The 22,256-nt window shown below is 40.4% G+C and overlaps 1 protein-coding gene across 1 annotated transcript in view; it reads left to right on the top strand.

Annotated features, from left to right (window-relative positions):
* Window positions 1-22,256, top strand: part of LOC128686206 (uncharacterized) — a 173,306-nt gene that overhangs the window by 112,721 nt on the left and 38,329 nt on the right. Inside the window, exons 5-6 of the mRNA XM_053773027.2 lie at window positions 3,635-3,782; window positions 21,653-21,897. Of these exons, the coding sequence (XP_053629002.2) occupies window positions 3,635-3,782; window positions 21,653-21,897 (393 nt within the window). The remainder of the gene's footprint in view (window positions 1-3,634; window positions 3,783-21,652; window positions 21,898-22,256) is intronic.

Genomic DNA, 22,256 nt, shown 5'->3' with positions numbered 1-22,256 from the left:
CATGACATCTCCACTGCCTCCAGCCTTCTCCTCGCTGCAACATTCATCACCCATGCTTCACACCCATATAAGAGCGTTGGTAAAACTATACTCTCATACATTCCCCTCTTTGCCTCCAAGGACAAAGTTCTTTGTCTCCACAGACTCCTAAGTGCACCACTCACCCTTTTCCCCTCATCAATTCTATGATTCACCTCATCTTTCATAGACCCATCCGCTGACACGTCCACTCCCAAATATCTGAATACATTCACCTCCTCCATACTCTCTCCCTCCAATCTGATATCCAATCTTTCATCACCTAATCTTTTTGTTATCCTCATAACCTTACTCTTTCCTGTATTCACTTTCAATTTTCTTCTTTTGCACACCCTACCAAATTCATCCACCAATCTCTGCAACTTCTCTTCAGAATCACCCAAGAGCACAGTGTCATCAGCAAAGAGCAACTGTGACAACTCCCACTTTATGTGTGATTCTTTATCTTTTAACTCCACGCCTCTTGCCAAGACCCTCGCATTTACTTCTCTTACAACCCCATCTATAAATATATTAAACAACCACGGTGACATCACACATCCTTGTCTAAGGCCTACTTTTACTGGGAAATAATTTCCCTCTTTCCTACATACTCTAACTTGAGCCTCACTATCCTCGTAAAAACTCTTCACTGCTTTCAGTAACCTACCTTCTACACCATACACCTGCAACATCTGACACACTGCCCCTCTATCCACCCTGTCATACGCCTTTTCCAAATCCATAAATGCCACAAAAGCTCTTTAGCCTTATCTAAATACTGTTCACTTATGTGTTTCACTGTAAACACCTGGTCCACACACCCCCTACCTTTCCTAAAGCCTCCTTGTTCATCTGCTATCCTATTCTCCGTCTTACTCTTAATTCTTTCAATAATAACTCTACCATACACTTTACCAGGTATACTCAACAGACTTATCCCCCTATAATTTTTGCACTCTCTTTTATCCCCTTTGCCTTTATACAAAGGAACTATGCATGCTCTCTGCCAATCCCTAGGTACCTTACCCTCTTCCATACATTTATTAAATAATTGCACCAACCACTCAAAAACTATATCCCCACCTGCTTTTAACATTTCTATCTTTATCCCATCAATCCCAGCTGCCTTACCCCCTTTCATTTTACCTACTGCCTCACGAACTTCCCCCACACTCACAACTGGCTCTTCTTCACTCCTACAAGATGTTATTCCTCCTTGCCCTATACACGAAATCACAGCTTCCCTATCTTCATCAACATTTAACAATTCCTCAAAATATTCCCTCCATCTTCCCAATACCTCTAACTCTCCATTTAATAACTCTCCTCTCCTATTTTTAACTGACAAATCCATTTGTTCTCTAGGCTTTCTTAACTTGTTAATCTCACTCCAAAACTTTTTCTTATTTTCAACAAAATTTGTTGATAACATCTCACCCACTCTCTCATTTGCTCTCTTTTTACATTGCTTCACCACTCTCTTAACATCTCTCTTTTTCTCCATATACTCTTCCCTCTTTGCATCACTTCTACTTTGTAAAAACTTCTCATATGCTAACTTTTTCTCCCTTACTACTCTCTTTACATTATCATTCCACCAATCGCTCCTCTTCCCTCCCGCACCCACTTTCCTGTAACCACAAACTTCTGCTGAACACTCTAACACTACATTTTTAAACCTACCCCATACCTCTTCGACCCCATTGCCTATGCTCTCATTAGCCCATCTATCCTCCAATAGCTGTTTATATCTTACCCTAACTGCCTCCTCTTTTAGTTTATAAACCTTCACCTCTCTCTTCCCTGATGCTTCTATTCTCCTTGTATCCCATCTACCTTTTACTCTCAGTGTAGCTACAACTAAAAAGTGATCTGATGTATCTGTGGCCCCTCTATAAACATGTACATCCTGAAGTCTACTCAACAGTCTTTTATCTACCAATACATAATCCAACAAACTACTGTCATTTCGCCCTACATCATATCTTGTATACTTATTTATCCTCTTTTTCTTAAAATATGTATTACCTATAACTAAACCCCTTTCTATACAAAGTTCAATCAAAGGGCTCCCATTATCATTTACACCTGGCACCCCAAACTTACCTACCACACCCTCTCTAAAAGTTTCTCCTACTTTAGCATTCAGGTCCCCTACCACAATTACTCTCTCACTTGGTTCAAAGGCTCCTATACATTCACTTAACATCTCCCAAATTCTCTCTCTCTCCTCTCCATTCCTCTCTTCTGCAGGTGCATACACGCTTATTATGACCCACTTTTCGCATCCAACCTTTACTTTAATCTACATAATCCTTAAATTTACACATTCATATTCTCTTTTCTCCTTCCATAACTGATCCTTCAATATTATTGCTACCCCCTTCTTAGCTCTAACTCTCTCAGATACTCCAGATTTAATCCCATTTATTTCTCCCCACCGAAACTCCCCTACCCCCTTCAGCTTTGTTTCGCTTAGGGCCAGGACATCCAACTTCTTTTCATTCATAACATCAGCAATCATCTGTTTCTTGTCATCCGCACTACATCCACGCACATTTAAGCATCCCAGTTTTCTAAAGTGTTTCTTTTTCTCTTTTTTAGTAAATGCTTACAGGAGAAGGGGTTACTAGCCCATTGCTCCCGGCATTTTAGTCGCCTCACACGACACGCATGGCTTACGGAGGAAAGATTCTTTTCCACTTCCCCATGGACAATAGAAGAAATAAAGAAGAACAAGAGCTATTTAGAAAAAGGAGAAAAACCTAGATGTATGTATGTATGTATATATATACATATATATATATATATAAAAATATATATATATATATAAAAATATATATATATATATAAAAATATATATATATATATAAAGATATATATATATATATATATATATATATATATATATATATATATATATATATATATATATATATATATATATATATATATATATATATTTATGTAAGACTCGACCCTGCTAACTCTGTATCAGAGTCCACAGTACTTAACCACGAGACTAGACCCGCGATAAGTATGCGCGCTTAGCCGAAGCTAAGCGATGTTATCCCATACCCCCGGGCACCATTCCCCGGGCACCATACCCCCGGGCACCATACCCCGGGCACCAATCTTGTTTTGAAAGTTATCTTGTTGAGTCCTGCCACATGCAGTGGACAACGAAAGAGATTTGAAATGCTTAATAATTTGCAAACATACGAAATTATTTACAATACTGCATGTGGCAGGATTCGACGAAATAACTTTCAAAACGAGTTTGGTGCCCGAGGGAAGGGTGCCCGGGGTATGGTGGCCGTGGTATGGTGCCCGGGTGTATAGGGTAACATCGCTTAATTTCGGCTAAGCGCCCATACTTATCGCGGGTCGTCTCGTGGTAAAGCACTGTGGACTCTGATACAGAGTTAGCAGGTTCGAGTCCTGCTGTGGACGTAGAGACAATGTTTGTAAATAATTTCGCCTGTTTGCGAATTGTTAAGCATATTTAATTCTTCAGTGCATCTTAATCTCTGTCTGTCTGTCTGTCTCTCTCTCTCTCTCTCTCTCTCTCTCTCTCTCTCTCCCTCTCACTGTCACTCCCCATCTCTCACAGGACACGCTGGTCAAGAGGCTGGGGACAGGAGCTGTACCCTTCACCTTCACGGTGTCGTCACTAGCGCCTCCCTCTGTGACTCTCCTCCCAGCCAGAACCTACCTGGGAGCTCCCATAGGCACTAACTATGACCTCAGAATCTTCGTTGGTGAGTATTGTGAGGTGTGGCGGTTGTAAAACGTCTCTTCTGACGTGTGACGGCTGCAAAACGTCTGTTCTGAGGTGTGGAGGTGATAAATGAAGAATTCTGACGTGTGAGGACTCGCAAATGTCTCTTCTGACGTGTGGTGTTGTATAACGTCTCTTCTGACGTTTGGGGTTTGTATAATGCCTCTTCTGACGTGTGGGGGCTGGAAAACATCTGTTCTGACGTGTGGTAAACATAGTATCTTGACGAGTGGTGACTGTTAAACGTAGTTCTATGACGTGTGGTGACTGGTAACAGTAGTATCGTGACGTTTGGTGGTGGCAGTTAAACATGGTATCGTGACGTGTGGTGGCTAGTAAACGTAGTATTGTGACGTGGTGGTGGCTGATAAACGTAGTATCGTGGCGTGTGGTGGCTGGTAAACGTAGTACTGTGACGTGTGGTGGTGGCTGTTGAACGCAGTAACGTGAAGTGTGGTGGCTGGTAAATGTAGTGTTACGACGTGTTGTGGCTGTTAAACGTAATAGTTTGTATAGTGGGACAAGAGAGCTTCCTCAGCGTTAACAGCAAGTGAAAGAGAGTTTCCTCAGCAGTAAGAGGAGGTACAAAGCGCCCATGAAGACCGCGGTCCTGGTCCGTGACGAGTGGAGGTGAGAGAAAGACCTTTGAGGTCTGGAATACATGTATAATGAGATAAATTATCCTCTGAGATGTGTTTGCTTAGGAGAGGAAGAGAGAGAGAGAGAGAGAGAGAGAGAGAGAGAGAGAGAGAGAGAGAGAGAGAGAGAGAGAGAGAGAGAGAGAGAGAGAGAGAGAGAGAGAGAGAAAACAGACAGACAGACAGACACCGAGGACTCTATTTCTACCGTGACAGCTGAGTACCAACTACTTTCCAGCAAGCTGAGAACATAAGAACATAAGAAGGAAGGAACACTGCAGTTTACCGATGAGAAATTTCAATTACTCAGATATGGCAAACACGAGGAAATTAAATCGTCATCAGAGTACAAAACAAATTCTGACCACAAAATAGAGCGAAACACCAACGTCAAAGACCTGGGAGTGATCATGTCGGAGGATCTCACCTTCAAGGACCATAACATTGTATCAATCGCATCTGCTAGAAAATTGACAGGATGGATAATGAAAATCTTCAAAACTAGGGAGGCCAAGCCCATGATGACACTCTTCAGGTCACTTGTTCTATCTAGGCTGGAATATTGCTGCACACTAACAGCACCTTTCAAGGCAGGTGAAATTGCTGACCTAGAAAATGTACAGAGAACCTTCACGGCGCGCATAACGGAGATAAAACACCTCAATTACTGGGAGCGCTTGAGGTTCCTGAACCTGTATTCCCTGGAACGCAGGAGGGAGAGATACATGATTATATACACCTGGAAAATCCTAGAAGGACTAGTACCAAACTTGCACACGAAAATCACTCACTACGAAAGCAAAAAACTTGGCAGACGATGCAACATCCCCCCAATGAAAAGCAGGGGTGTCACTAGCACGTTAAGAGACCATACAATAAGTGTCAGGGGCCCGAGACTGTTCAACTGCCTTTCAGCATACATAAGGGGGATTACCAACAGACCCCTGACACTCTTCAGGCTGGCACTGGACAAGCACCTAAAGTCGGTTCCTGACCAGCCGGGCTGTGGCTCGTACGTTGGTTTGCGTGCAGCCAACAGTAACAGCCTGGTTGATCAGGCTCTGATCCACCAGGAGGCCTGGTCACAGACCGGGCCGCGGGGGCGTTGACCTCCGGAACTCTCTCCAGGTAAACTCCAGGCAGTAGGCCTACTGGCCCAGCCCTGCTATCACAAGCAAGTCACATCCAACTCACGCTCACCCACACCCGCTCATGTATTTATCTAACCTATTTTTAAAACTACATAACGTTTTACCTTCTATGACGGTACTCGAGAGTTTGTTCCACTTATTCACAACTCTATTACCAAACCAGTGCTTTCCTATATCCTTCCTGAATCTGAACTTTTCCAACTTAAAACCATTGCTGCGAGTCCTGTCTTGGCTAGATAATTTTAGCACGCAATTTACATCCCCTTTATATATTCCTGTTTTCCATTTATACACCTCGATCATATCCCCCCTAATTCTACGCCTTTCTAGAGAGTGCAGATTCAGGGCTCTCAGTCTATCCTCACGGGGAAGATTTCTGATACATGGGATCAACTCTGTCAACCTCCTTTGTACGTTTTCCAGAAAGCTGAGTACCAACTACTTTCCAGAAAGCTGAGTACCAACTATTTTCCAGAAAGCTGAGTACCAACTACTTTCCAGAAAGCTGAGTACCAACTATTTTCCAGAAAGCTCAGTACCAACTATTTTTCAGAAAGCTCAGTACCAACTACTTTCCAGAAAGCTCAATACCAGCTACTTTCCAGAAAGCTGAGTACCAACTACTTTCCAGAAAGCTGAGTACCAATTACTTTCCAGAAAGCTGAGTACCAACTACTTTCCAGAAAGCTGAATACCAACTACTTTCCAGAAAGCTGAGTACCAACTACTTTCCAGAAAGCTGAGTACCAACTACTTTCCAGAAAGCTGAGTACCAACTACTTTTCAGAAAGCTGAGTACCAACTACTTTCCAGAAAGCTGAGTACCAACTACTTTCCAGAAAGCTGAGTACCAACTACTTTCCAGAAAGCTGAGTACCAACTACTTTCCAGAAAGCTGAGTACCAACTACTTTCCAGAAAGCTGAGTACCAACTACTTTCCAGAAAGCTGAGTACCAACTACTTTCCAGAAAGCTGAGTACCAACTACTTTCCAGAAAGCTGAATATCAACTACTTTCCAGAAAGCTGAGTACCAACTACTTTCCAGAAAGCTGAGTACCAACTACTTTCCAGAAAGCTGAGTACCAACTACTTTCCAGAAAGCTGAGTACCAACTACTTTCCAGAAAGCTGAGTACCAACTACTTTCCAGAAAGCTGAGTACCAACTACTGTCCAGAAAGCTGAGTACCAACTACTTTCCAGAAAGCTGAGTACCAACTACTTTCCAGAAAGCTGAGTACCAACTACTTTCCAGAAAGCTGAGTACCAACTACTTTCCAGAAAGCTGAGTACCAACTACTTTCCAGAAAGCTTAGTACCAACTACTTTCCAGAAAGCTCAGTACCAACTACTTTCCAGAAAGCTGAGTACCAACTACTTTCCAGAAAGCTGAGTACCAACTACTTTCCAGAAAGCTGAGTACCAACTACTTTCCAGAAAGCTGAGTACCAACTACTTTCCAGAAAGCTCAGTACCAACTACTTTCCAGAAAGCTGAGTACCAACTACTTTCCAGAAAGCTGAGTACCAACTACTGTCCAGAAAGCTGAGTACCAACTACTTTCCAGAAAGCTGAGTACCAACTACTGTCCAGAAAGCTGAGTACCAACTACTTTCCAGAAAGCTCAGTACCAACTACTTTCCAGAAAGCTCAGTACCAACTACTTTCCAGAAAGCTCAATACCAACTACTTTCCAGAAAGCTCAGTACCAACTACTTTCCAGAAAGCTGAGTACCAACTACTTTCCAGAAAGCTCAGTACCAACTACTTTCCAGAAAGCTGAGTACCAACTACTTTCCAGAAAGCTGAGTACCAACTACTTTCCAGAAAGCTCAGTACCAACTACTTTCCAGAAAGCTGAGTGCCAACTAGTTTCCAGAAAGCTGAGTAGCAACTACTTTCCAGAAAGCTGAGTACCAACTACTTTCCAGAAAGCTGAGTACCAACTACTTTCCAGAAAACTGAGTACTAACTACTTTCCAGAAAGCTCAGTACCAACTAATTTCCAGAAAGCTGAGTACCAACTACTTTCCAGAAAGCTCAGTACCAACTACTTTCCAGAAAACTGAGTACGAACTACTTTCCAGAAAGCTGAGTACAAACTACTTTCCAGAAAGCTGAGTACCAACTACTTTCCAGAAAGCTCAGTACCAACTACTTTCCAGAAAGCTGAGTACCAACTACTTTCCAGAAAGCTGAGTACCAACTACTTTCCAGAAAGCTGAGTACCAACTACTTTCCAGAAAGCTGAGTACCAACTACTTTCCAGAAAGCTGGGTACCATCTACTTTCCAGAAAGCTCAGTACCAACTACTTTCCAGAAAGCTGAGTACCAACTACTTTCCAGAAAGCTGAGTACCAACTACTGTCCAGAAAGCTGAGTACCAACTACTTTCCAGAAAGCTGAGTACCAACTACTGTCCAGAAAGCTGAGTACCAACTACTTTCCAGAAAGCTCAGTACCAACTACTTTCCAGAAAGCTCAGTACCAACTACTTTCCAGAAAGCTCAATACCAACTACTTTCCAGAAAGCTCAGTACCAACTACTTTCCAGAAAGCTGAGTACCAACTACTTTCCAGAAAGCTCAGTACCAACTACTTTCCAGAAAGCTGAGTACCAACTACTTTCCAGAAAGCTGAGTACCAACTACTTTCCAGAAAGCTCAGTACCAACTACTTTCCAGAAAGCTGAGTGCCAACTAGTTTCCAGAAAGCTGAGTAGCAACTACTTTCCAGAAAGCTGAGTACCAACTACTTTCCAGAAAGCTGAGTACCAACTACTTTCCAGAAAACTGAGTACTAACTACTTTCCAGAAAGCTCAGTACCAACTAATTTCCAGAAAGCTGAGTACCAGCTACTTTCCAGAAAGCTCAGTACCAACTACTTTCCAGAAAACTGAGTACGAACTACTTTCCAGAAAGCTGAGTACAAACTACTTTCCAGAAAGCTGAGTACCAACTACTTTCCAGAAAGCTCAGTACCAACTACTTTCCAGAAAGCTCAGTACCAACTACTTTCCAGAAAGCTCAGTACCAACTACTTTCCAGAAAGCTCAGTACCAACTACTTTCCAGAAAGCTGAGTACCAACTACTTTCCAGAAAGCTGGGTACCATCTACTTTTCAGAAAGCTGAGTACCAACCACTTTCCAGAAAAAAGTCCACTGTGTGGGCGAAACGTTGTCAATAAAGGATCACATTATACTGCATATGTGTTTATATTTCCAAGAAAGGACGTTCCTGGGACATCCTTCATGAAGAAGGGACGTTCCTGGGACATCCTTCATGAAGAAGGAACGTTCCTGAGACATCCTTCATGAAGAAGGGACGTTCCTGGGGCATCCTTCATGAAGGAATTGACGTTCCTGGGACATACTTCATGAAGAAGGGACGTTCCTGGAACATCCTTCATGAAGAAGGGACGTTCCTGGGACATCCTTCATGAAGAAGGGACGTTCCTGGAACATCCTTCATGAAGAAGGGACGTTCCTGGGACATCCTTCATGAAGAAGGGACGTTCCTGGGACATCCTTCATGAAGAAGGGGGGTTCCTGGGACATCCTTCATGAAGAAGGGACGTTCCTGGGACATCCTTCATGAAGAAGGGACGTTGGCAATATAAACACAAATGCAGTATAATGTGATCCTTTATTGACTACGTTTCGCCCACACAGTGGGCTTTTTCAAGTCACAAACAGAATTACCTGGGGTGGAAGGAACGCGAGTATTTATAGTCCGGCTGAGGTCAGGTGAAGAATGCTGCGTCTGATGATGTACCGAGTGGGGTTGTAGAGTCTAAAAACTTGGGTAGCTTGGAAAGGAGATTGGATAAGTTTGTGAGCAGACCTTCTACAGTGTTCTTATGTGGGATAGCGATGAAGAAGTTTCTTGGCAAGTGGTTCAGCTATGTTATAGAAGCCACTATTCTGGTTGAAGTTGTCGGATATAGAAATAAGTGATGATTCCAGGATTCTTCGGTATTGAGTGTTGTCTTCTGTGGCGATAAGTCTTGAGTTTCTGTAGTTTATCAAGTGGTTGTGTGAATTACGGTGTTGTACGCAGGCATTCCTTGTGTCGTCAGACCTGCTTGCGTATTGGTGTTCTGAAATACGTGTTTGGAGGTCCCTTGATGTTTCGCCCACGTATAACTTGTTGCAGTCATTACAAGGGATTATGTATACCCCTGCAGAGGATGGAGGCTTGTCCTGCCTACTACTGGTGATGTCCTTGATGGTCGTGGTTGTGGAGGTAGATACTTGGAATGACATCACCAGTAGTAGGCAGGACAAGCCTCCATCCTCTGCAGGGGTATACATAATCCCTTGTAATGACTGCAACAAGTTATACGTGGGCGAAACATCAAGGGACCTCCAAACACGTATTTCAGAACACCAATACGCAAGCAGGTCTGACGACACAAGGAATGCCTGCGTACAACACCGTAATTCACACAACCACTTGATAAACTACAGAAACTCAAGACTTATCGCCACAGAAGACAACACTCAATACCGAAGAATCCTGGAATCATCACTTATTTCTATATCCGACAACTTCAACCAGAATAGTGGCTTCTATAACATAGCTGAACCACTTGCCAAGAAACTTCTTCATCGCTATCCCACATAAGAACACTGTAGAAGGTCTGCTCACAAACTTATCCAATCTCCTTTCAAAGCTACCCAAGTTTTTAGACTCTATAACCCCACTCGGTACATCATCAGATGCAGCATTCTTCACCTGACCTCAGCCGGACTATAAATACTCGCGTTCCTTCCACCCCAGGTAATTCTGTTTGTGACTTGAAAAAGCCCACTGTGTGGGCGAAACGTAGTCAATAATGGATCACATTATACTGCATTTGTGTTTATATTGCCATTGTGTCGGTATTTTATACCATTTATTTCCAAGAAGGGACGTTCCTGGGACATCCTTCACAAAGGAAGGGACTTTCCTGGGACATCCTTCATGAAGAAGGGACGTGCCTGAAACATCCTTCATGAAGGAAGGGACGTTCGTGGGATATCCTATATGAAGAAGGGACGTTCCCGGGACATCCTTCATGAAGAAATGACGTTCGTGGGACATCCTTCATGAAGAAGGGACGTTCCCGGGACATCCTTCATGAAGAAAGGAAGTTCCTGGGACATCCTTCATGAAGAAGGGACGTTCCTGGGGCATCCTTCATGAAGGAATTGACGTTCCTGGGACATCCTTCATGAAGAAGGGACGTTCCTAGAACATCCTTCATGAAGAAGGAACGTTCCTGGGACATCCTTCATGAAGAAGGGACGTTCCTAGAACATCCTTCATGAAGAAGGGACGTTCCTGGGACATCCTTCATGAAGAAGGGACGTTCCTGGGACATCCTTCATGAAGAAGGGACGTTCCTGAGACTTTCTTTATGAAGAAGGGACGTTCCTGGGACATCCTTCATAAAGGAAGGGACTTTCCTGGGACATCCTTCATGAAGAAGGGACGTGCCTGAAACATCCTTCATGAAGGAAGGGACGTTCGTGGGATATCCTATATGAAGAAGGGACGTTCCCGGGACATCCTTCATGAAGAAAGGACGTTCCCAGGACATCCTTCATGAAGAAGGGACGTTCTTGGGACATCCTTCATGAAGGAACGGACGTTCGTGGGACTTGCTTCATGAAGGAAGGGACGTTCGTGGGGCATCCTTCATGAAGGAAGGGACGTTCTTGGAACATCCTTCATGAAGGAACGGACGTTCGTGGGACTTGCTTCATGAAGGAAGGGACGTTCGTGGGACTTGCTTCATGAAGGAAGGGACGTTCGTGGGACATCCTTCATGAAGGAAGGGACGATCTCACAGCAACTTTCAGGAAGGAACGGAAAGAAAAACAAGAAAAATTAAAAGGAATAGTCTTTCTAAGTTTACCTCAAAGGGATATCTTCGTTTTATGCGTTAAATATTCACATTAAAAAAGCTATCCCTTCATACCGAACTCTTGGATGCCAAACTATTTTATTTAAATAAAATATTTCAGTTTTAAATAAAGTCAACGAGACTTTAATCTCATAACGTTAATCTCACAGTAACGAACACACAAAAACTTAAAATGACGGTGACAATAAATTAGGAAACGGTAAATGGTATGGGAGAGGAAAAATATGGTAATGGTACGTAGAAGGTTCGGCAGGAAACAGGACAGGTGTTTCCTGACGCGAATCATTGTCATTTGATGACCTACAACTGGAGCTTTCGGTCATCTGACAGACGCCTTCTGCTGGCTAACCCGTCCATTCCTTTAAAATTTTGGTTATAATTACAAACCATTTCATGTACAGGATAGGAAGCTCGCAGGTAAGACCCATCAGGGTGAAAATGGAGATTTGGTAAGTGGAAGAGAAGTGATAGAGAGAAATGGGTAACAACGCCACACGGCGTTGTTACCCAGAGATTGATGAAAATGATGCTTGTATTCAGTAGAACCCCAATACCCACGGATTCAAATTCAGAATCCACAGATTCAATTATCCATTATTTAATGGAGGATAGGACTCACAGGTAAGGACCCACGAGGGGCGAGGGGCAAGTGGGGACAGTGCGAAGAACAGACGGTGAGAGGAATGTCTTGAGTTGAAGAGAGAAGAGTCAGGACTAGACCCAACTGCTAAGCCTGGATAAACAATAACGAAGACGACATAAAAGACAACAGGGACTCTGCGGGAGCTGACTGCAACTGACTGGAAGCACATCAACTTGCAATGACTGGATATGGTTCAGGGACAAGTTGCTGCAAAGGCGACGCAAACGCACATCGCAAGCACTTCAGCCCTAAAAACGCACAAAGACACAGCTATACGGCAATGGCACTTTTAAGTTATTTGAATTTTTAAGCAAAAGTCAGATAATTTATGTGTATTGTGGTGGAGGTGCCGGATCATTCAACGATTGAAAAAGATTTACATCATTGTAAGGACGTCTGAGAGTCTCTGCTAAGTATGTAGTCCAGTAGTCATGATATGTTTCAAGTCTGTCAAGTTGTTTGTCACTATGTGTCTTCCAGTATACGTTCAAAGCTGGTGTGTTTGTCGTGAGGTGGAGAGATTCACTGGTGGCAAATTCGTCCCACCTCACTCCCAACACCCAACGTAATGCACGATTCTGGATACGTTGAAATTTTAGTGCGTTTGTCTTGGCGATTAACGTCAGAGCGAGTGGAAAGTAAGAGAGTAGAGGACGAATGAGTGCTTTGTAAAGATGTAGTTTAGTCTTGGGACTGGCTCCTCGCAGCTTATATAACCTTGAGAGTGCAGTTCCCGCTAGTGTGGTCTTTGCAGTAATGTGAGATTTTAAGTTCAGTGTGTGGTCGAGGGTAACACCAAGGACAACTGTCGAGAAGGAGCGTGGGATGGGGGTACGGGAGGTGCTTGTTTTGAGTTCGACAGGAGTGGGGACATCACGCATTCTATGGAAGTAAGTGATTTTTGACTTATTTGGGTTGGTTTTGATGCGCCATAATAATTCCCAGGCGGTAATCCTGTCGACCTCTCTTTGTGTTCTGCGTGCAAGGAAACGAAAGTTTTCATGTGTTGTGAGTTGAGTGATGTCGTCTGCGTAAGAAAGGGTAAGTGTGTTTGGGTAAAGAGGTTCAGGTAAATCATTCGTGTAGAGTATATATAGGGTGGGAGACAGGACAGAGCCTTGGGGTACACCCGCTTTTAATGTGAAATAGTCCGAATAATGATCTCTGAACCGTATACGCATCATTCGGCCATCTAAAAAGTGACATAATAATTTCATCATATTTATAGTTAAGTCAAAGGAAGTGCAAAGTTTGTATTTTAATCCTTCATGCCAAACCGTGTCAAAAGCTTTCTCTACATCTTTGGCGACAAGGGCGGAGGTACAGTTCTGGGCCTTATTGATACGTACATAGTTCAGGATTATATTCAAAACGTCTTGGGTAGATCGTTGTTGTCGGAAGCCGAATTGTCTTTCAGTAAGCAAGTTATGTGTCTCTAGGTGAGTCCTGAGTCTGAGTCGCATATTTACAAGTCGTTCAAAGGTCTTACCCAAAATTTCAAGGAGGCTAATTGGTCTATAATTATTTAACGAGGCCAAAAAATAATCTTTAATAATGCTTAACAAGACTCCAACAGCACAAACGCAAAACAATAATGGAAAAAGGCAATAAAATATTTAAAATAATCTTAGTATAGTTAAAACAATAATAATAGAAAATATAATTACTTAAAAACCGTAAGACAATAAATTACTAAAAAATAAAACAAATAATTTAAAATACGTTTGTAAAGTTGTTTCTCATTTTGGAGTGAGATGGGAAACTATTTTTCTTCGGGGAGTCATTTATGAGTTTTGAAAAGTATTCTCTTCAATTTTGCGAGGTATTTTCCAGTTACTGAGAGAGGTAAATGTTCCTGTCTTGTGTGAGAAAGAGAGAGAGAGAGAGAGAGAGAGAGAGAGAGAGAGAGAGAGAGAGAGAGAGAGAGAGAGAGAGAGAGAGAGAGAGAGAGAGAGAGAGAGAGAGAGAGAGAGAGAACGTGTATAAGATGTATTTCTCTCTCTCTCTCTCTCACTGTCTGGTCTGTAACCATGGCAACAGAGTGGAATGAAGACACAATAGGAATGCTTTGTGTGTGATTGTTCTTTGTTATGTTTCGTGCGTTCTGTTGTTGTTTTTGTTGTTATTATTGTTGATGGTGCTGATTTTATTGTTGTTGTCGCTGCTGCTATTGTTGTTGCGGCTGTTGTTGTTGTTATTATTGTCGTTGCTTCTGTTGGTATCGCTTTTGTTGTTATTTCTGCTGTTACTGTTACTACTGTTGCTGTTGCTATTGTTGTTGCTTCTGTTGTTGCTGGTGTTGTTGTTACTTCTGTTGTTGTTGTTGTTGTTGTTGCTGCTGATTATGACTTTTGTTGATGTTTTAAGTTGTGTCAAAGCGCTTTTGTTTTTATGTTCCCTTGTCGTGTGAGTGCTTTTGCTGTTATTATAAATACACTCTTTTCTGCGTAGAGTGAAACATGACTTGATAAAGCTCTACGTAGAGTGAAACATTACTTGATAAAGCTCTACGTAGAGTGAAACATTACTTGATAAAGCTCTACGTAGAGTGAAACATTACTTGATAAAGCTCTACGTAGAGTGAAACATTACTTGATAAAGCTCTACTCTACGTAAAAGTAGAGAGAAACATGACTTGATAAAGCTCTGACGTAGAGAGAAACATGACTTGATAAAGCTCTACGTAGAGTGAAACATGACTTGATAAAGCTCTACTCTACGATAAAGCTCTAGAGAGAAACATGACTTGATAAAGCTCTACGTAGAGTGAAACATGACTTGATAAAGCTCTACGTAGAGAGAAACATGACTTGATAAAGCTCTACGTAGAGTGAAACATGACTTGATAAAGCTCTACGTAGAGAGAAACATGACTTGATAAAGCTCTACGTAAAGTGAAACATGACTTGATAAAGCTCTACGTAGAGTGAAACATGACTTGATAAAGCTCTACGTAGAGAGAAACATGACTTGATAAAGCTCTAAGTAGAGTGAAACATGACTTGATAAAGCTCTACATAGAGTGAAACATGACTTGATAAAGCTCTACGTAGAGTGAAACATGACTTGATAAAGCTCTACGTAAAGTGAAACATGACTTGATAAAGCTCTACGTAGAGTGAAACATGACTTGATAAAGCTCTACGTAGAGTGAAACATGACTTGACAAAGCTCTACGTAAAGTGAAACATGACTTGATAAAGCTCTACGTAGAGTGAAATATGACTTGATAAAGCTCTATGTAGAGTGAAACATGACTTGATAAAGCTCTATGTAGAGTGAAACATGACTTGATAAAGCTCTACATAGAGTGAAACATGACATAATAAAGCTCTACGTAAAGTGAAACATGACTTGATAAAGCTCTACGTAAAGTGAAACATGACTTGATAAAGCTCTACGTAGAGCGAAACATGACTTGATAAAGCTCTACGTAGAGAGAAACATGACTTGATAAAGTTCTACGTAGAGTGAAACATGACTTGATAAAGCTCTACGTAGAGAGAAACATGACTTGATAAAGCTCTACGTAGAGTGAAACATGACTTGATAAAGCTCTACGTAGAGATAAACATGACTTGATAAAGCTCTACGTAAAGTGAAACATGACTTGATAAAGCTCTACGTAGAGTGAAACATGACTTGATAAAGCTCTACGTAGAGAGAAACATGACTTGATAAAGCTCTAAGTAGAGTGAAACATGACTTGATAAAGCTCTACATAGAGTGAAACATGACTTGATAAAGCTCTACGTAGAGTGAAACATGACTTGATAAAGCTCTACGTAAAGTGAAACATGACTTGATAAAGCTCTACGTAGAGTGAAACATGACTTGATAAAGCTCTACGTAAAGTGAAACATGACTTAATAAAGCTCTACGTAGAGTGAAACATGACTTGACAAAGCTCTACGTAAAGTGAAACATGACTTGATAAAGCTCTACGTAGAGTGAAATATGACTTGATAAAGCTCTACGTAGAGTGAAACATGACTTGATAAAGCTCTATGTAGAGTGAAACATGACTTGATAAAGCTCTACATAGAGTGAAACATGACATAATAAAGCTCTACGTAAAGTGAAACATGACTTGATAAAGCTCTACGTAAAGTGAAACATGACTTGATAAAGCTCTACGTAGAGCGAAACATGACTTGATAAAGCTCTATGTAGAGTGAAACATAACTTGATAAAGCTCTACGTAGAGTGAAACATGACTTGATAAAGCTCTACGTAGAGAGAAACATGACTTGATAAAGCTCTACGTAGAGAGAAACATGACTTGATAAAGCTCTACGTAGAGAGAAACATGACTTGATAAAGCTCTAAGTAGAGTGAAACATGACTTGATAAAGCTCTACATAGAGTAAACATGACTTGATAAAGCTCTACGTAGAGTGAAACATGACTTGATAAAGCTCTACGTAAAGTGAAACATGACTTGATAAAGCTCTACGTAGAGTGAAACATGACTTGACAAAGCTCTACGTAAAGTGAAACATGACTTGATAAAGCTCTACGTAGAGTGAAACATGACTTGATAAAGTTCTACGTAAAGTGAAACATGACTTGATAAAGCTCTACGTAGAGTGAAACATGACTTGACAAAGCTCTACATAAAGTGAAACATGACTTGATAAAGCTCTACGTAGAGTGAAACATGACTTGACAAAGCTCTACGTAAAGTGAAACATGACTTGATAAAGCTCTACGTAGAGTGAAACATGACTTGATAAAGCTCTACGTAAAGTGAAACATGACTTGATAAAGCTCTACGTAGAGTGAAACATGACTTGATAAAGTTCTACGTAAAGTGAAACATGACTTGATAAAGCTCTACGTAGAGTGAAACATGACTTGACAAAGCTCTACGTAAAGTGAAACATGACTTGATAAAGCTCTACGTAGAGTGAAACATGACTTGATAAAGCTCTACGTAGAGTGAAACATGACATAATAAAGCTCTACGTAGAGTGAAACATGACTTGATAAAGCTCTACGTAAAGTGAAACATGACATAATAAAACTCTACGTAAAGTGAAACATGATTTGATAAAGCTCTACGTAGAGTGAAACATGACATAATAAAGCTCTACGTAGAGTGAAATATGACATAATAAAGCTCTACGTAAAGTGAAACATGACTTGATAAAGCTCTACGTAGAGTGAAACATGACATAATAAAGCTCTACGTAAAGTGAAACATGACTTGATAAAGCTCTACGTAGAGTGAAACATGACATAATAAAGCTCTACGTAAAGTGAAACATGACTTGATAAAGCTCTACGTAGAGTGAAATATGACATAATAAAGCTCTACGTAGAGTGAAATATGACATAATAATGCTCTACGTAGAGTGAAACATGACATAATAAAGCTCTACGTAAAGTGAAACATGACTTAATAAAGCTCTACGTAGAGTGAAACATAATTTGACGAGGCTCTATACACAGCGACAAGCTGTGACATGTCTGCCTTCTTCTGCATAAAACTTCGATCGAAATCATCATCAGAAAATGTCAAGACTCGAAATGGCATTACAAAAAAAATGGTAATTATAAAATGGCTTCACGAAAATTATATAAAAAAAGGTATTTACAAAAACGACATTACAAAGAAAAGGAATTAGAAAAAAAGTCACAAAAATGGCATTACAAAAAATGGCATTACAAAAAATGGCATTACAAAAAATGGCATTACAAAAAATGGCATTACAAAAATGGCATTACAAAAATGGCATTACAAAAATGGCATTACAAAAAATGGCATTACAAAAACAACATTACAAAAATGGCATTACAAAAATGGCATTACAAAAACAGCATTACAAAAATGGCATTACAAAAATGGCATTACAAAAACAGCATTACAAAAATGGCATTACAAAAACAGCATTACAAAAACAGCATTACAAAAATGGCATTACAAAAATGGCATTACAAAAATGGCATTACAAAAATGGCATTACAAAAACAGCATTACAAAAACAGCATTACAAAAATGGCATTACAAAAACAGCATTACAAAAATGGCATTACAAAAATGGCATTACAAAAACAGCATTACAAAAATGGCATTACAAAAACAGCATTACAAAAACAGCATTACAAAAATGGAATTACAAAAATGGCATTACAAAAATGGCATTACAAAAATGGCATTACAAAAATGGCATTACAAAAACAGCATTACAAAAATGGCATTACAAAAACAGCATTACAAAAACAGCATTACAAAAATGGCATTACAAAAATGCCATTACAAAAATGGCATTACAAAAATGGCATTACAAAAATGGCATTACAAAAACAGCATTACAAAAACAGCATTACAAAAATGGCATTACAAAAACAGCATTACAAAAATGGCATTACAAAAATGGCATTACAAAAACAGCATTACAAAAATGGCATTACAAAAACAGCATTACAAAAACAGCATTACAAAAATGGCATTACAAAAATGGCATTGCAAAAATGGCATTACAAAAATGGCATTACAAAAATGGCATTACAAAAACAGCATTACAAAAATGGCATTACAAAAACAGCATTACAAAAACAGCATTACAAAAATGGCATTACAAAAATGGCATTACAAAAATGGCATTACAAAAATGGCATTACAAAAATGGCATTACAAAAACAGCATTACAAAAACAGCATTACAAAAATGGCATTACAAAAACAGCATTACAAAAATGGCATTACGAAAATGGCATTACAAAAACAGCATTACAAAAATGGCATTACAAAAACAGCATTACAAAAACAGCATTACAAAAATGGCATTACAAAAATGGCATTACAAAAATGGCATTACAAAAATGGCATTACAAAAATGGCATTACAAAAACAGCATTACAAAAATGGCATTACAAAAACGGCATTACAAAAACAGCATTACAAAAACGGCATTACAAAAACGGCATTACAAAAACAGCATTACAAAAAATGGCATTACAAAAATGGCATTACAAAAAATGGCTTTAAATATTACATAACAAAAATAGCTTAACAAAAATGACATTGCAAGAAAAGACAATAAAATGGCATTATAAAAATGATATTAAAATGGAATTACAAAAAAAGGCACGACAAAAATGGCACTAAAAATAGCATTACAAAAAAGGCGCCGACAATGGAATTACAAAATGGCATTACAAACAATGGCATTATAAAATGGCAGTACAAAAAAAATATCACAAATGACTTGAATTTTTTAACAAAAGTTCAGCAACATTGATAAAAAATGACATAAATTGTATATGAGAATTTTTCTGGAGTTTTATTCCGAATCAATTGTTTTAAATTCTCTCTCTTTATTATTATTATTATTATTATTATTATTATTATTATTATTATTATTATTATTATCATCTTTTTCTTCGTCTTTTTTTATCTTTTCTTCATCTTTTTCATCTTCAGGTTCTTCTTTTTCTCTTCTTCTTCTTTTTCTTCCTCTTCTTCTTCTTCTTCTTTTTCTTCTTCTTCTTCTTCTTCTTATTATTATTATTATTGGTTGCCTGATTTCTCTCCCTCCCAAGTTTTCGTTTCTACCTCGAGAACGCTTCATCCGATTGGCTTCAAATTTTCAAGGATGATGCGTCATACCTAGAAGAAGGTTGGCACTGTAGCAGCAGTGTGTGAGTGCAAATTTACAAATTTTATTGGCAAAAATAGTATGGATTATTTTGTTTACAGCGAGACAATTAGGGTAAGCCTCTTCTGTACGGCCTAAATCTCTGATAACCCACACATCTAGGTGTAAATTTACTAAGTTACTGAGTTAATGAAATTTGATGTGTTAGAACCTGTGCAGTGACCGGAGTATGTGTCTTGTGGTCAGTAGATGTGAATGATGTGTCAGAAGAGTCAGGTGTTTACCTGTTTGCAGATGATTTAGGTAAGTGGCTGCTTGAGTTCAACCCCGGCAAATGCCTGGCTGTGAAAATGTAGATAAATGGTTCAGAGAACCGACAAGTTGATAAGTTATACTCATGTAATCGACTCCAGGCTGAGGGACTGATTACCTCAAACTCCTTCTGATTTTCACCATTCTTCTTTGTATAGGACTGATGAAGCCACTGTGTGGCGAAACGTTTCCTCAGTAAAGATACCTAAGTGTTGCACATGTGTCTAATTTATCAACATGACTGTGAAAATTTGGGAAGGGGGCAATATAAAGACCGGAAACTGGTTATGGATACAGGGGAACACAAAGGACTCAAACCTTATTCAGGGAGTAGGACCTCGGGGTGAGCATGTCGCCGAGCATATCACCAGGGGTTCCGTTCATTCGAATAAACTCTGTGGTGAGCGCTCGTCTTCAAGAAATCTAAGAATAACCTTCAGAAATTTCAAGAGAGTCGTTCAGGAGGGTAAACACAACACATGTCAGTCTCAGCCTGGAGTAAGCAGCGCCAGCATGCAACCCACACCTGACAAAACATGTCTTACCTCTCGACCAATCCCCCAGCTTTGTGGCTGTGACGTCGCTTCCCAGTGGAGCAAATCACCGTGTCTGTTGCTGTGACGTCACTAGCGTATTACCCAATCCCCTGAGAGCAACACTGTGACGCACAAGAGGCGCCGTCCAACAGGATCGCTATCTATTTTCATCTCTCGGTACAATTAAAATAAGATTACTTTTCCTCCAGCACTTTATCTTACACCCATTTTTAGACATGACTGAACAAGACGACTTCTGTTGTCTGCTTCAATAATTTCTGTTGCTTCTGTTGAATCATTTCTGTTAGTTTTCTTCAATTTAATAGTGTATTACAGATAAGTGAGGGTTAGTTGTGTATTGTTCCAGCCACGGTATTGTGAGTTGTGTATTGTTCCAGCCACGGTATTGTGAGTTTTGTAGTGTTTCAGCCATGGTATTGTGGGTTAGTAGTGTATTGTTCCAGCCACGGTATTGTTGGTCAGTTGTGTATTGTTCCAGCCATGGTATTGTTGATCAGTTGTATATTGTTCCAGCCATGGTATTGTGAGTTGTGTATTGTTGCAGCCATGATATTGTGGGTTAATTGTGTATTGTTCCAGCCTTGGTATTGTGGGTTAATTGTGTAGTGTTTCTAAAACGGTATTGAAGGATGGTTGTGTACTGTTCCAGCCTAACCTAACCTAACTTAACCTACTCTAAGCTGTCACAACCTAATTTAACCTAACCTAACCTAACTTAACCTACCCTAAGCTGTCACAACCTAACCTAACCTACTCTAGGTTGTCATAACCTAATCTACTCTAGGTTGTCACAACCTAACCTAACCAAACCTAACCTACCCAAGGCTATCACAACCTAATCTAACCTAACATAACCTACTCTAGGCTGTCAGAGCCTAACCTAATCTAACCTAACGCCAACCAAACCAACCTAATCTAACACCCAATCCAAGCTCTCTGGCAATCTAAAATACCTATATACAACTCTCAGATCAACCTCTCCTCCACTGTCAACAAAGCCAACCATCTCCCCTCTATCTATCTCTCCTGCAGGAGAGACTGCAGAAGACAAGCCACACAAAAGATCTTCCATCAGGATGGGAGTGAAGTTGTACCAGCTGTGCACTGGGGAGGAGCGTGCCCTGCCCTACGCAGCTGCCTCCAAGCAGCTGCTGCTGGCGGAGGGGCAGGTGGAACTGGAGGCCACCCTGGACAAGGCTGTCTACGAGAGGGGAGAGGAGGTCACCGTCAGCGTCTCCGTCAGCAACCACTCCTCCAGGAACGTCAGGAGGATTAAGGCAAGTAGGGAGGAGAGGGGAAAAAATGGAGATGGAAGGAGTGGGAAAAATGGGAGATATAAGGAAAGAATGGGGAAAATGGGAGATGTAAGGAAAGAATGGGAAAAATGGGATGAAAATGAAATACAGGGACGACAATTAACGTAAAAGACGGTAGAAATGAGAGGAAAATGGGGACTGTAGATGAGAATTAATGGGAAGGATGGTGACGAAGGGAGAGAAATGGGAAATGAGGATGAAAATAGTGAAGAAAATAGAAATGGGACACATTTCGACCCTTCTGAGCTTCTGGCGAGCGAAACGGAGCTCCAGAATAATATTTAAGAAATCGTATGTAGATCAACCTATTATTCTCTGGG

Source organism: Cherax quadricarinatus, chromosome 9 (assembly GCF_038502225.1).
Source record: "Cherax quadricarinatus isolate ZL_2023a chromosome 9, ASM3850222v1, whole genome shotgun sequence".
Classification (NCBI taxonomy): Eukaryota; Metazoa; Arthropoda; class Malacostraca; order Decapoda; family Parastacidae; genus Cherax; species Cherax quadricarinatus.
Note: the sequence above shows the minus strand (reverse complement) of the source record. Positions and strands in the feature narration are given on the sequence as shown.